Source organism: Sander lucioperca, chromosome 4, assembly GCF_008315115.2.
Source record: "Sander lucioperca isolate FBNREF2018 chromosome 4, SLUC_FBN_1.2, whole genome shotgun sequence".
In the NCBI taxonomy this organism is placed as follows: domain Eukaryota; kingdom Metazoa; phylum Chordata; class Actinopteri; order Perciformes; family Percidae; genus Sander; species Sander lucioperca.
Window position 1 is genome coordinate 10,783,827 of NC_050176.1, and position 16,637 is coordinate 10,800,463.

The 16,637-nt window shown below is 41.5% G+C and overlaps 1 protein-coding gene across 7 annotated transcripts in view; it reads right to left on the reverse strand.

Annotated features, from left to right (window-relative positions):
* add3a (adducin 3 (gamma) a) overlaps positions 1-16,637 on the reverse strand; it is a 114,942-nt gene that overhangs the window by 6,490 nt on the left and 91,815 nt on the right. For 4 of the 7 annotated variants that reach the window (XM_031289329.2, XM_036000416.1, XM_036000415.1 and 1 more), the window contains 10 exons: positions 14,780-14,929; positions 13,841-13,984; positions 12,216-12,314; positions 10,848-11,024; positions 8,847-9,098; positions 7,764-7,868; positions 7,562-7,648; positions 6,425-6,448; positions 5,374-5,485; positions 1,429-1,521 (listed from right to left, as the gene is read on the reverse strand). In XM_031289329.2, the coding sequence (XP_031145189.1) occupies positions 1,429-1,521; positions 5,374-5,485; positions 6,425-6,448; positions 7,562-7,648; positions 7,764-7,868; positions 8,847-9,098; positions 10,848-11,024; positions 12,216-12,314; positions 13,841-13,984; positions 14,780-14,929 (1,243 nt within the window). The remainder of the gene's footprint in view (positions 1-1,428; positions 1,522-5,373; positions 5,486-6,424; positions 6,449-7,561; positions 7,649-7,763; positions 7,869-8,846; positions 9,099-10,847; positions 11,025-12,215; positions 12,315-13,840; positions 13,985-14,779; positions 14,930-16,637) is intronic. The other 3 variants (XM_031289332.2, XM_031289333.2, XM_031289334.2) reach the window with 3 other exon arrangements.

The following is a 16,637-nucleotide window of genomic DNA, read 5'->3' on the forward strand; positions in this document are numbered from 1 at the left end:
AGACGGAGCTGCCACAACGTCCAACTTTGTTCGACACCTGAAGTTGCACAAAGAAAGGTAAGTTTTGAACGAATGCTAAGCACCTTATCGGATGTATGTACCGTAACATACTAGCTGCTGCATATTTACTGTCTCAACGAGACAGTAAACGCACGTCTCCCTTGCTGGTTCATGCTTACAAAAATAGGGATTTTTGAACCCTGATTATATGAGGTACATGAGTGTAGCACACTCAGATGGAAAACCTCGCCAACATCATGTCAACGTCCGTTTTAAAGTAACGTTACCATAACACAGTCACAGTAGATCCACCATTAGCCTTCCCTTTTCATATCAGGGGTTGTATTCGCTATAACTACCGCCTCGCTATACATTATCCCGCTTATTACATGGCTACCTACCAAATAAATACTTTGACACAAAATATTGATTTAAAAACGATTGTATTGCTTCCGCTAAACCGAACTGCGTCCATAGCAACGCTCTGTTTTTCATGGCAACGGTCTGTTATCAAGAAATAACAGACCGCATTCTACATTGGAATTCAACCAAGCCATGTAATAAAATAAAATAATAACGATTATAGTAGTAATGTTCAGAGATGCAATAGATTATTATAGTTATAGTGTATAGTACAGTTCTTAACTAATGGGAATATTGTTTAGCTTATTTTTGGTTTAATTTGGTTTACTTTAGTTATTTAATTTATTCAATTATTTTGTTTTGCTATACTTTTCATGCCAACTTGCCATGGCCCCCCTAGCACCCCATCGCGGCACTCAGGGGTCCCTGTCCCCACTTTGAAAACCACTGCTATAAAGCATATGACTTCAGTTTCTTGAGAGAAAGGGCTTTCTTATGACTTTTGAAGCAGTGAAAATATTCTTAATATTGCATACACTGAAACTGAAATGACTCGAAACTAAAATGGTAGGACTTTGGACTCGACTTGAGACTTGTTGGCTTTGACTTGTGACTCGACTCGGGACTTGCCTCATCTTTGACTCGACTTGACTCGGGACTCGAGGGCAAAGACTTGAGACTTACTTGTGACTTGCATAACATTGACTTTGTCCCACCTCTGGTATTCATAACCAACAGCAGAAATGTATTTGTGAAAAAAACACAAATTAGGTGTTAAATGGAGGGGATGGGATTATTATTATTATTGCAGTTTCATTGTAGATGGGTAAGCTTTTACAAGAAAAATCATTAGTGCAGTACAAACTTATAGCACAGATCAGTTAGAGCTCTTAGACCATTTAATTTTTAATTTGCTCTCTCATGCACACACACTCAAACACTCCTCTTAACGCTTAAAGACACACAGCAAGGTAGGGAAGATCATTCTGACTGTCTCTCTCGCTCTCTCTCGCTCTCTCTCTCTCTCTCTCTCTCTCTCTCTCTCTCTCTCTGAGTGAGTGATACCTTCTTTAGCTGGAGTGCTTTGCGGGGACTGGGTGAGAGACAGAGACTGAGAGAGAGTGGAGCCGTCGTCGGAGGTTAGCTCGTGCTCTGCATCTGCAGGAAGGGCGGGGTGCGGGTCGAGGTGGGGGCGGGGGGGGTGAGGGATGGATGAGAGGATTGCAGGGTGGTGTAGAGGATTGAAGTAGTCGGACGACAGCAGGGGTGAGTGGGATGAGAGGTTGTGGAGGGGGATTTGGGATGAAGGGTCAGAGGGAGGGTGAGGGAGTGGGAAGGGGAGGGGGGATTCAAGAGATTAGTGTAACACACATGTTAGAATCAGGCCATGCACAGCTGCTTTTCCACAAAATTTTTGTTGATCGTCACTTGTTATCTGTTTTTTTTCCTGGAGGCTGAGCATGCACTGTAACATTTTTTTGCCCTCAACACTAACTTGGGTTCAGCTGCAGGCTAGATGCCCAGAGCAGCTAGCTTGCTCCTCGTGCAACATACCCACACAAACCTGTTAACAATAAGGTTATTTATTAGCTCCTAATAATAGATTTTGAAATAAATGAGGGACAAAGAAATTATTTTGGCACCTTTACAGGAAGAAGGAAGGAGATGAATTATATTAAAAGCTAGGGCTGGGTATTATTAGTGTACTGTATATAAACTTTTAGTGGAATTGTATCATAATGATTTTGTTAACCAAATTAGTAGTCAACATTTTGGGCTAAAAATGAAGAAAATAAGCAATAACAACTTGTAATGCCCCTCATTTAATTACATAATTTAATAAAATGTTGTTAATACCCATCCTATCATCAGTTTTTTTCTTTTTCTTTTCATTTTTTATCTCCAGGAGCACCTTATGGCTCTTAATAAATGAAAACTAATTGAGTACTTTTTTGTATCAGGTTTTTGTATCTCTTACATAAAAAAGCTTTTCGAACAACTTTTGTATGTACAGTAAATGTTACAGTCCAGCTCAGCATTAGTAATTTCATTAGTGTTAAACACTGATTAGTGTGAATGGATTACAGTCCCATATCACTTTAACACATTCATTAGCACATTCAGGGTTACACATTGAGTTGGCTAAGGCGCCACGGTCATTCACAACAGCATATAGAACCTGGTTGCATGACAGCCTGGTCTGTGCAGTGAAAGTGCTAATTTGTTCTCTATCAGATGTTAAATGCATAAAGTTACGCACTGGTTACAGTGGGTAGTTTTTAACTGACAGCTGCTATATGCACATTTTATACTCTACACCACACATGCTTTAATTGGATCAGTTTTGACATTTCATTTTTAAAATGATCACACTTTAATTTACAAAATGAATATACGGTGTGGACTGGATATCACTAATCACAAGCTAAACCTACAAGTGAGTGTGTGTATGTGCGTATGTAAGTGTGTGTATGTGTGTGTGTGTGTGTGTGTAAGTGTGTGTGCGCGTATGTAAGTGTGTGTTTGTGTGTGTGTGTGTGTGTGTGTGTGTGTGTGTGTGTGTGTGTGTGTGTGTGTGTGGCCCGGGCATATATCAGGCCATTACAGACGGTCTCCAGCTTGCATCCAGATTGGCCACCGGGGATTCGTGGGGCTGTGGGGGCAACAGTGTCATAGCAACGGGCTCTGCTCATGTGGCGGGTGTGAAGACCTGCTGTCTGTTCGGTCTGCCATCTTAGTCACACCGGACTCTCATACAGTACATGTGCACACACACACGCACACACACACACGCATTAGCACATGTGCCTCGTTTCATATGCACATAAGGATGATCCCTTTGGATGATCCTATAAACATGCATGAACACATGATCATGCTGATGCACGCACGCACGCACGCACGCACGCACACACACAGACCCTAAGATTATATGGATGCTTATTAACAACAAAACTGCTGACAGAGCACAGAACAAAATCAAGATGTGTAGTAATCAATCTGCAAGTCAAGATTTGAGGAAGAGGAGGAAGAAGATGCGGAGGGACATATTAAAGAAATCCTGATTTGGTTCGAGCTCAGTTTGAAATCTGCTCCTGCTGTTTTAGCAGATTCTAAGCACTTGAAAATGTCAGATGGTGCATGTTAACAACTTTTACGGCCTCCAGCAGGACATGCTCACATCTGGCTGTTAGGGTCTTGTCTTTTCTACAGTCTTTTACACAAATGAAAAAGCTCAAAGAGCACACTACAGCAGGAAGCAACCAGTTAGATAGTTGATCTGCTAGACTGAGACTTCACTGTCAGGTCAAATCCAATAGATTTTACTCTCAGTGCATGTCAGAGATACAAACTAGAGCTGAACGCATAGGGGGCTAACCGTTAGCATGCTATCTTGTTCTCAATGGCAAAACACTGCTATAACACACACAACTTCACCCTAATCTACAAAATAAATAGTATAGAACTACTTACATGTCCCTGTTCTGCAGGTATTCCACATAAAGTTGGAAGTTTGCCCTCATTTAGAAGAAGTCTCCCAGCTAATCCTGCCTTGTACAGGCCGAAGTTGCAGAAACACCTAGCTAGCTCATGTAATCCTTACCTAGCTACTGCCAAGGAGGTAAGCCTCTCCCCGGAACGCATAGCTCCTATGGCGCCATTTTGATGCTACCAAGCCATCACCTCCCGTTAGCATTCCATTGAATGCCATTCATTTTGGCGTCACTTTGACAGCGAAGAACTTTACATCTGAAACGTTTAAAGACTCTATTTGTCCACTGTTTATTTCTAAAGAAACACGACAATGTATAAAAGGATCCATTACCTTGTATCTCACGTTATGGCTCCGTAGCAGACGTTTTTGTAAAAATAGGCTAACGATTGTGTCATAACCATGCGACTTACTGTTGCACAGTAGAGGAATTACCGTATAGTCAGGAGAAGCTCGCAGGCAGTTTCGACTTACATTCGCTGTTTAAGTTTAATTACTAATGTTAACTAGCATTTTAGTTAGCAATAATTAGCCTGTGCCTATGTTATCTCCTTACATATACCTACACTCTCCGTCTCTTCTAGTTTTCTCTTGGCACAGCTACCAGAAGACTTCCAACTTTCAAACACATGCCGGGAGTTAGACATCACATGCCGGGAGTTAGACATCTAAGTCTTCAAGCTCAGTTGGAGGCTGCGCAGTAACGCTCAGCCATCACCGGAAAAGTGCTTCTAATATCCTTCACTGGTCTCCGTCCAGGGCAACGGGATCTGTTGGTCCAGTTTATATACTGTCTATGGCTACTGCGCATGTGCGACTGACAACAAAGATCTTACAGAAGTTGAGAGGTCTCACTCTGTAGCTAAAACAGAGACCTGACACAGGGTGAAAAGAGGATCTGCAGCAATGTGCAGTACAACAAAAATATGGTGTTTTTTGAAAATTAAACCATGTAAACCTATTCTGATACAATCTCAAATTACAATTATGAACCTGAAAATGAGCATAGTATGGCCACTTTAAAGAGTTGCAATAGAGATAATGTGTGTCCGGAGGATGATATTTTACAGTTGAACAATACATTTTACTTTAAAAGACAGCAGTAAGAGCAAATTCTAAACAGTAAAGCAAAAATGTAACTATTAGAGACCTGCTGCTCCCTCAAATCTAGTGACAAATCTTGCTGGCTCTAACTGATGTCTACCTGCATGCTTTCAAAATTTGGCTTACAGATTGATTATTGATTGTTTCAAACTTGCTCAATAATTTGATAATTTGATGTTAAATTAACCTTTTTGTGTGTCTGTGTGTGTGTGTGTGCCAGTGTGTGCGTGCCAGTGTGTGCAGTCCATATGTCTCTCAGTGTGTGACTGGGCTCTTGTGGTGTTTGCAATTTGAGTGTAAAATATTTCAGAATTAAATCCACACACACCTAGGGACATTCATGAATTTATTGACTGGCGTGTATGAGTTTGCATGTTTGTCCAAGTGTGTGTGTTTATGCATGTGTGTCGTACCATTGAGGCCTAGTTGCTTGCTCTCCACGTTCTTGCGGTACTCCTCTGACAGCTCACTGAAGGGGTTGGGAGGCAGCGGAGCCATCTGCTCCTCCTCTGTGGGCACGTATGGCTGGGAGGAGACAGGGAGAGGGGTGAGCATGGGAGCACACACGCACACACACACGCGCACACACACACACACACACACACACACACACAGAAACAGTCAGGAGGCACATGCACATACACGCTCTGTGAAATGCAAAAAAACAAAGCATACACACACATACACAAACAAACTGATGTATGCATCAGAGCATAAATGCATACACACACAAAATAACAGATCCCTCTTTTTTCTCTCTCACACACACACACACACACACACACACACACACACACACACACACACACACACACACACACACACACACACACACACAAGAAACAAGAAAGGAAAAAACAATCATATACACACAATGGCACACACACCCACTGTGTCTGAGAGGGACAATCATTCATTATGACATAACTAAGGCAGTTCATTTAAAGATAAAAGTGACGACCACATCACACAGAACTCATGTGTAATCACACACTCTACACAGAAATTCTCAACCAATTAGTTTGCAAACCAACATCTTTTTAACAGACTGTGGAAAATAAACACTCCAAAAGCAAGAGTATACTAATGCAGTTTAGACTGGGGGCACCATCATACTCACAAAACAAGTCACACACATGCACACAAAAAACACATTTTATAACACGTCTTCTTAGATTTTTGTGTAAAAAAAACCATCATGCTCCAACACAACTTCTCATCTCAAGAACTCACACACGGGAAAACGAGTGCAACTTTGTCTGAAGCAGAAATAAAACTGCTGAAAATTCATTTAACATTGGTGTCAGTCTAAAAAACACAACATTAAAAAACATGCAATGTTTTCTGTTCTGATCTGGCAACAAGGTGTAAAAGTAATCCACAACAAAACAACAAGAGAGTAAAAAAACCAAAAAAAAAACACACTGCAATGGCAACAATTTGGAAATACTTGTGGATATTTACCAGAACTTTTATCTGCACCAGATCCTTCAAGACAAGACACCAATGACAAAACCATCAGCATCGAAATGTCAAAATTTGATATTTTTACCATAATCTTTCCTAGATATTTATTTATCACAGTCTATTTAATCATTTCTCTTGATAACTAAGTGCAACTCTCAGCTTACTCGAGGTTCCCATTGCCTGTGTAAAATGTTCTCCCTTACCTCCACCTAGTGGTCAATAGGCATCATTAAACTGGTTCAAAATGATTAGATTTTTTTTTTCTGCTGCTAAATTCTATATATTCTACCTATAACAATCAGTGTTCTGTTACAAGTCTACTTATACCCTGCCTTTTGTAGTCTGTTGTCTGTCCCTTGTCTGTCTTAAATGCTCTACTTTAAGTAGTAATTGCACTTTATGTATAGTCTATAATGTGTGTGTACTAAATGTAGCCTGTCTCGAATGTCGTTTTAATATGTCGTCTTTTTTAAATATATTTTAAATGTGTAAATCCACTTGATCCACGGTAAAACGTTTCGTTTCACTATATACAGTGTATATAGTTGAAATGACAATAAAACCCACTTGACTTGATTTTGTGTTTTCTTCAAATTTCTGTCATTACTTTGTATTTACAAAAATAAATTAAGAATATTCTGAACTCCCCCTGGTTTCAGAGAACTCTGTTTGCAGTAAACGGGTGCCTCTTTCAGCAGGAAACAAAACTATTTTCTGGTTGGCAGTAACATCAAACTGTTTAAAGCCCTCTACATTCTTTTAGTTTTTAAATTGTGAAAAACGTGTGTATCTATCTTTTGGTTATTATTTTTATTGTTAAACTGGCAAACTTTAGCCACGAGATGATTTGGTGCACAGCTTAAGCGAAACAAGACTTGGTGTCAGCCAATTTAAAGATTATTTTTTGGGCATTTTAGGCCTTTATTATATATGACAGCTGAAGATGTGAAAGAGAGAGGGAATGACATGCAGCAAAGGGCTGCAGGTCAGAGTTGAACCTGCGGCCGCTGCGACAAGGGTGACTGAGCCTTTGTACATGGGGCGCACACTCTACCAGGTGAGCTATCAGATGCCAACCATGTGAATTCAGATTCTTTTCCCAATGTCTGAACATCAAAGAGTGGATATTCTTACCCGTCGTGGTTCATCAACAGGGATGCCTGCAAGGTGCTGAGAGCGTGGCCCCGATGACATCAAATCAAACTGGTTCTGCTCTCTGATCTATGATAGGACAAAACACACATTAATGTCATCAGGAAGCATGAAGCGTGAACAGCAACTTTGTACAACTTTACATCTAACAATTCTGACTGTGGGGAAAGAGTTACAGACTCACTTTGTTCCTCTTCTGCAGCACCTCACTGGGGTCTGTGTTGAGAGGGACAAACTGATTGGGGTCCTCGATCCGGATCGGGGTTCCCGTCTCCTCTGCCTTCATCCACTGTGGAAGGAAGGCAGGTGAGATCAGAACTGTCTGCTCAAAATAACAACAACCTAGCACTGTAAAAATACGTACAAACTCTCTATTGTTACTATTTCTATTGTTACTGTTTCTACTTTTTTTTGATTATTTTTTGGGCATTTTAGGCCTTTATTTATAGAGGACAGCTGTAGACATGAAAGGGGAGAGAGAGGGGGAATGACATGCAGCAAAGGGCCACAGGGCTGCGTCGAATCTGCGGTCGCTGCGTCGAGGAGTAAACCTCTATATATGGGCGCCTGCTCCACCAGGTGAGCTCCCCAGGCGCCCATGTAACCCTATTTCATAGCATTTAAAAACACATCTATTCCACATCTATTCTTTAATCACAATTTGTAATCAAAAAGTTTGTGTTACAAACTGGGTGAGTTTGAGAGATATGGGCATCCATCAGTCAGGGAGGGTCTAGTCTCGCTTTGGCAGACCATCCTTCAAAGAGCTGCAGAGGAGGGTCTGGCTAGTCCACATACGTAGCATTCCGGGATGGGAGAAAAACACGCTCTGTCCCCCCATGACACATCTAACTTTGTGGAAGTGCAATACTAAATCACTGGAGTGTTCTTTTATATAGTCACTAAGTTAAACGCCTCGGAGGTTAAGTAACAACAACTAGTGCAACAGAACCAACATAAATGTAGTTCTCTGTTCAGGCTGTAGATGGTGACCTAGTATTAGGTTTTAAACACTGAGGAACAACTCAGGTCAACACATTAAACTGGATGACAAGTCAAGCTATGATGTTCACTTTGTCACTTCATGTTTAGGTTTATTATTTAAATCCATATTCACGTGTAGACACACACACGATACATGCGATTTGGTGAAACCGAAGAAAAGACTTTTCACTCACCTCAGCTTCATACATTTAGAAATCAGAATAAAACCGAAAACTTTATTCTTTCCTCATGTTTTTCACATCAACACGAACACTCTGCTCACCGTGGTTGTCCGGCTGTTGTAGCGTTCCTCTCTGCCCTCCACGCTGACCTTGGTGTAGCTGTTGGGCGAGTTGAGCCAGCGCGTCTTCTCCCTCTGCTGCCGCTGCTGCAGGAACTTGAAGGGCAGCCGTGTGGCGTCCCCGTCCTCCTCAAACATAAAGGCTGTGACCGTGGCGGGGATCTCCACGTCGCTCTTGTGCCTCGGCTTCTCTCGCATGATAGGGTGCCTGTAGGCGTGACCTGTCCTGTAGCCCTGCAGCAGGAAACAAGAACACACAGACAGTTTGTTTTCTTAGATCTGAGATGATTTGGTTCGTTTAGTTTTGCAATGAGCAATGACCAGGAAACAAAACCTCATGGCCACACAGGAGGTTTATTCAGTCTGCTGTATTTATGTAGTCCCTATTTGACTTTTACTCCTCCATCCACTCCTTCTACTGTTGCAACATCCTGTTTACCCAATGAGGATCATTAATAGTTTTAGATAACATCATTTTTTCCCGCCAGGAGGAGCAGAAATTTGCAATTATTCTGTGATTTTTCCTTCCCGTAACGCTGGTTGAGCTGCCAGTTTCACAGTTAGTCAAATGGAAAAGAAAGAGAGAAACAGTGTTGTGACCATGGGGTTTCTGGCAGCACAGAGGACAGAGTCAGAGAGTCATTTCCTGACTGACCTATTCTCTCTTGTCCCTCTCCCTCATTCCCCCTCTTCCACTCATGCGTCTCCTCTTTAACCTCATCATTTCTTTTCTCTCACACTCCCATTTCTCCCCACTCTCGGTCGCTGAACTCTTACTTGGTCCTGCTGTTTGTCAGACATTTTTCCACACTCGACTCGACCGTGAAGTTCCGTTCTTTTCCATTTTGTCCTTTTCTATGCATCTCAGTTCAAAGGACAAAGTTGACCTTTCAACTTGACTCAATTCCCCTCTTTATCCAGAGACAGTCAGCTGGGATGGCATGCTCTATTCCTGCAACATTCGCCCATATTTTACACATTTAAATCAGGAAGGTCTTTGCATTCGTATACTGGTTGTTAAAGGGGGATGGAGAGAGTGACTAGTTTCTTTTCCATCCACACATTCTCATCACTGTGCCTGGGTCTTGTACTGAATCCAACAGCTTATCTGATACGAATGCAGTGTTTATGAGGTGTTAAATAAAAGGGTGATTCCTCGAAAGAGCAGAAGAAGAAATAAGGAAGAGAGGAAAAGAGAGATTAAAAAGTATGGGGTGTGAGAGAGGGAGACTCAAATAGGGACGCAAGAGAGACAGAGACAGACGACAAGAGAAGCTCAGACAGAAAGAGAGCAAATACATTTACCAAAGATGGACACAGCAGCTCTTTGTGGTGACGCAAACTTATCATCACTCCTTCTCTCTTCAAAACACATTTCGCCTACACCCTCTTTCCCCCACATTTCTAATTGTGTCATTTAAAAAGAATCTCTCCTTCCTCCAACTTTGTCTGTTCTGTGCTTCCCAAATAACATTTGCCAGTTTAACAGCACCCAGTACTCCTGTTTCCCTTGTATTTTCTGATAATACATTTGAGGTTAATGTAGGGGGCGCTCTCTTCAAACTCTGTTCTCCCTCAGGGGCCACCACTGCACATGGAAACAGGGATGTACTATAAAACAAACCATAGAGGATTTCTCCCAGGGAGGACATTTAAAACAAATGTAATGCATTTATGAAATGTGTTTAGGTTGTGTCACTATTGTGTTTTTTTTTCCCAATCAATGACAATGCTTTAGTTGACATATTATCACTTTAGGATTGGTTTTGTAGAAAAACAACCTCTAACAAGGCGACAATGTGCTGAATCCTTCATGTAATTTTTTATATTAAAATAAGACACAGAAGTGAAGCGAAAAGTGTTTATCGTATCTAGTTATTTAACGAGCCTGAGGCTTAATAATGAACAGATGAGTGCTTGTTTCCTATCAGTGTTTTTGGGTCGAATATACAAATCTTCTCGCTTTGATGTATGTGGACTCACCATGTTATCCAGCATCCTCATCAGAGACTCAAACTCCAGCTCGCCAACCTTCCACTTGTACTGTCCACCCAAGTTCACAGCACCCGCTGTGGCCACGTCAAACACTCGTGATGTGTACTTCTCCTTGTCCAGCACTATCAGGTTGTCTACGCCGCCAGCACACGAGATGGCATTCACCTGAAATCACAAAATAAGGACAGAGGGAGAAGCGGGTGAGTTTCTACAGCCGACTGATGGCTTGTAGAACACTTATTCTATCGCCAAATTCTATCTGTGGCATGAGATAATTGACCTAAAATGAGAATACGTAGGAAAAGACTTCCTGACCATTTTCCACGCAGAAGAAAGACGTAATTTACCAAAACCAAAATGAAATACCCCTCAATCTAAAGCATCAAGGAATATACAGTACATGGCATACAACAAACATGGTGGGGGGATTTATTTATAGAAATTAAGCTGGGCTTTGCAGGATGGATTAATGTTTTCTTTTGCTTGACCGGGAAGAGTCAATCAGGAGATTTGGTATGCCTGTTACAGCGAGGGACACAACAACATCTCTTAAATCCTCCGTACAAGTGAACACAAAGACACGCAAGCGTCCCACAGCTAAACAGCAAGGAAATCCCACACATAACAATAACTTTGATATAAGCATTAATAGATCATGAGAGCACAACACAAATGACGACTTATCATTTAAAAAAAGGTCTGATATCTATATGTCTGCTTATACAAACTGTAATTACGTGACCCCCTTCTTTGCCATCACCCGTTACGTTCGAAATGTGCTCCTTTGAATAGATTTTAAACTGAATATTATTTAACCATTAATCCAAGTGGATAATTATGATATAGTAACTCATAATTATCAGATAAGGTGTCTAACTTTTAGTTTTTGTGAATGCAATACGCTTCCGTAGAGCTACTCTACAATCTGCTAAAGATAAGCACCAGGTCTATTTTCCCGCGAGCCACAGGGCTTTAGAACAGCTTGGCAGGAAGGGAAAAAGCAAGAGCATCCAGTCAATTTACCAAAAAAACACGCCCCAATATTGTATTATGTCTCCTCTACAACACCACAGATGACGAGAGATTCATCTTGGAGGTTTTTATCAGGACAACGCCAGAGAAGAGAAGGCAAGGATTTTAATTGCAGGAGTGATTGGAGTGGAAGGTAGATACTACTAGCTTAATAAACACGTGATTGTTCTTTTAAGTACTTCTAGAGACAATAAAATCTGCGAGTCAGGCAGGCAAGAAGCTCTGCTTCTGAGACGCTCCTGGTGTGGTATGGCGCGTGGCGGAGGACGGAACAAAACCGCGGCGCAGCTTGAACGCAGAGTGTGTGCGTTGGTGTGTGTGTACCTGGATTTCGCAGACATAATGGGCATTGTAGATGTAGTGAAAGGCCTCTTCGATGGTCTCCCCAAGAGCAACCACACCGTGATTTCTCAGCACCAAAACCTGTGACACACACACACACACACACAAGTGATTAGGAACAGCAGAACAGTCAGCTCAAACAGAGTCTTTAGAGGTCCTAGCTTGCTTAATTTGCTACAGGTCCATTAATTTACAAGTTACCACCACAACATTTCTGATTCCATGTATCAAGGGTTGGGCCACTGGATGACGACAGCAGGACCTGGCACCACACCGCCAGTGGAAATTACCTTCACTTCCCTGAATGTTTGCCAATTTAAATTATGTTGAAGCCTGATCATTTCAAAAGAAACCAAGTGCAGTAATATGCTCACATAGAAAAGCACATGCAGGAACACAAATAAGGAGGCGCAAAGGTAAGTGACATCATCAACAGAATGCACTGGTTTGACGGTCTTGATACTTTCCTCTTCAAAATCACCCACACCCTGGTAATCAGTTAATTTCTCTTTCTTGACTGCAAGGACAAGGAACAAAGACACTCCTTCCCTGAGCATGTTAAAACACATTTCAAGATATCAGGTCTACACATCACAGGCTTGGTCTACATTTTCTGAAATGTTCATTTCTTTCATGTTTTTTCTTCTGTCCGTGTTAGTGTTTTCTTTGTATTAAAGTGCCCATATTATGAAAAAATCACTTTTTCTGGGATTTAGGGTGTTCTTTTGTGTCTCTGGTGCTTCCACACACATACAAACTTTGAAAAAAATCCATCCATGCTGTTTAGAGTGAGATACAGTTTCTGAATGTGTCCTGACTTCAGTCTCTGGGTGAGCTGTTCAAAATCGGCACGGCTTGTGATGTCACAAGCCGAAACGAGCAGGCTAACCGCAACCATTAGCTCGTTAGCATGCTAATGCTAACGCTAGCATGCTACCTCGTTCTCAATAGCAAAGCACTGCTACAACACACACAAGTTCACCATAATCTACAAAAGAACTACTTACATGTGCGCCCTCATTTAGAAGTCTCCCAGCTAATCCTGCCTTGTAAGTGACCGAAGTTGTAGAAACAGCCTTTCTTTTACTGTCTATGGAGCTAGCTAGCTGACATGATCTACATCTGAGCTACTGGGCATGTGCAGTGCAATCAAAGATAGTACAGAAGAAGAAGAAGAAAAGAGGTCTCACTCTGTAGCTAAAACAGAGACCAGCTGAAAAGAGGATCTGCAGCAGTGAGATAGAGCACTGCAGTACAACAAAAATATGGTGTTTTTTGAAAATTAAACCATGTAAACCTATTCTGGTACAACCTTAAAATACAATTATGAACCTGAAAATGAGCATAATATGGCTGCTTTAAAGAGGGTGCATAGTTGAAGGAATAGTTTGACATTTCATCTGCAATAGATGAGAAGCTCAATACCACCCTCTATGTCTGTGCAGTTAATATGAAGCTACAGCCAACAACCTGAGAACGGTATCAATCTCATCTAACTGCTGGCAAGAAAGCTAATTAGGCATAGTTCTAATAGGCGAGCTAATTCTTTACGAATGATGAGGACGGCCCAGCTGGGAGACCTTGCTCTGTTTTCTTGGTTTTCCTACCTTGGCTGTAGGCCCCAGGGCCTTCTGCAGCTCTCTGCGCTCCTCCTGGTCGTCCAGGCTGCCCTGGTAGTTGTAGTAGGCGATATCACCCAGGATCAATGACTCCTGGCTGATGGGCAGGATGCCACACTTCATAGATGACACCTAAAGCAGGAGGAAGGTCAAACGAAGGCAGCAGAGACATATGAGAGATAAGAAGCTTTTGTGTTGGGATGAACAGGTGTGTTGCAGCTGTTTTCTTCATCTAAAGCCCTATTCGCACGGGATAGATTTTACTTGACAAATTACTAAGACATGGCAGATTTGCACGGGAATAAGATCACAGAAGACCTCTGCAATTATTTTAAATTACTGGAGGTTCCCAGGTAATACTAGTCCTGTGCGAATAGGGCTTAAGATGCCTCTGTGAAGAATACTTTAAAACTCTGTACTTCTCTGATGCCGGCAGAGATGAGGCACCTTTGTTGCATATCACAAACACTTCCCATAACAGGGTCCATTTACAGACCATTATTCCTCTCCAGTTACTTTGCATATTCACATGATTAATACTATGAGTATTAAAGTGGATATAGATGAGACTTTATTGATCCCGGGATGAAATTCACAAGCTACCTGCCAAGTCAAACTTCCGCTGTTATTTTGTTGAAAGTAACTCAAAAGTAATGCAAAAGTAATGTAAAGCATTACAATTCAGAGACAGTAATATTGTAATATAACTAATTACTCTCAAATGACAGTAACTAGTAATCTATAATGTATTACATTTTGGAAGTAACTTGCCCAACACTGGATATAATGCACCATTTAAATTTCTAAACCCCCCTGAAACAACTCAACTCAGAATCCAACATTTGATTATCAGGTTGCCTGTCAAAAAGAGCTTCAGGTGTTCTGCAGGTTAATCGGGAGCTTTGACAATCATCTGTGTCAACTCACAGCAGCCGTGGCTGGAGTGTGCACATGTATGATGCAGCGGATGTCTGGACGCATGGAGTAGATGGCAGCGTGGGGGCTGAAACCTTGGGGGTCGACCCTCAGGTTGGTGGAGCCCTGTTCGATCACTTCCCCGATGATGTTGACCTTCACCTGGGGAAACAAAGGGGAGAAGACAAAGTCAGTGAATGTTGGATGTAAAGCTGTTAATACCCCAAACTTTTCCCCCTTTTTTTAACTGGTGCAAAAGGCACTCAAACACAAGCTGAACAAGCTTTTTGAAAACTTCACAGCAGCATCATCTAAACGGCTCTCCTAAGAAAGGGGGAGAGGGAATATGATGAGGCTGGAGGGAGACTGGATAACTAACCCTGACCTAATCACTGTAATCAAATATGCCCAGGCACTAAAACACATATAGAGACTGACATAACTATATCCAACCCCTCACACATAAACACAGAGCTGATACATGAACTAAGAAGACATAAACACAAGTCAAAATCAATCACATTATCAACGATATATCCTCTCTGTCCACTCTTCTCCAGGAAATTAATTGGAGCAAAACATAATATAGTCAAGGACTGACATGATGTCCTTTACTAGGACAACTTCATTACCAGCCAGTTAGCAGTTATTAGATTACAGGATGGGAGAGAAGAGCGATGGAGGGAAAGATAGAGGCAGAGACCTGGTGGGAGGAGTCAGATAACGAGAGAAAATGAAGACAGATAACTGGACAAAGAGACTGAGGTATAAAACCTGAAGAAAGAGCAACTGACTGCAGATGTCGGTCCTCGCTGTGAAAGCTAATAACAAACAGAAAACACAGCTTTGCCTCAGACCTTGTACAAAGTGTTCTGTGATACAAACCAGAACCTACAAGCTCACATTTCTCTTTCACAATACAAAGTACACACAGTACAAAGTGTGTGTTATGACAACAGTAAAGGGCATCCATCATCCATTCTGAAGCTAATGAAAGATACCCAGTTTAGCTAAATATGTACAGAGTCTCATTTTTTAATCATGTGCTTTTTAATCGGCTGCACTTTGCTCCTTCCTTCAGAAGAATTGGGTTCCCTGGAGTAACTTATTAACGAACCAGGGAAGGGTTGCTGCAGTGAAATTCGGGAAAGCAGTGTCTGCACAATGCCCTTACCAGCCTCTTTAGCATAAAACTAGTGCAACAGGAAACCAGAAGCCCGAATTACAAATGGTGGTGCATCGAAAAAATACTTCACTGATAAAAAGGTGAAGGTCTTTAAAGACACACAGGCTCCTTCCTCTGAATCACCTGTAAAAAACATCATTTTCCACGGAAGCAGCCACATACCAACATTATTTAAATTGCATAACAATTTAAAATAAACAATAGTTAAATGGTAATTCCGTTTCCCATCACCAGTTTTCGCAATTTTAGCTCATGCATAATTATATTATCAACATCACAAACTAATGCATTAGTGAGTTTGGCTTTACATACAAAAAAGTGTGGAACATATCTATGTCTACAAAGTAATATATGTTTTGGTATTAGAACAAAAACACAATGTTATAAAAAAAATATTGATTAATTAAAACAGCAGGGTGGAGTCCACAGCTTGCTGGTATCTCTGGGTCAACTCAGGCTAAAAAAAATAATCAGACATTGCCTGAGTGCTGCTCTGCCTTTTAAACAGCCACATGGATGTTTGGATGGATGACCGTCTATTGATCTTTCATCCAGCCGAGGAAAGTGAATGGCACCAGCCGAGCGTAACTAACTACCGCCATCTTTGTCTCCACACACAGCCACAGCGCGGCAGCCAGCTGTCAGGCGATCGAACATCGATTAGTTTAAATCACATGTCCATTA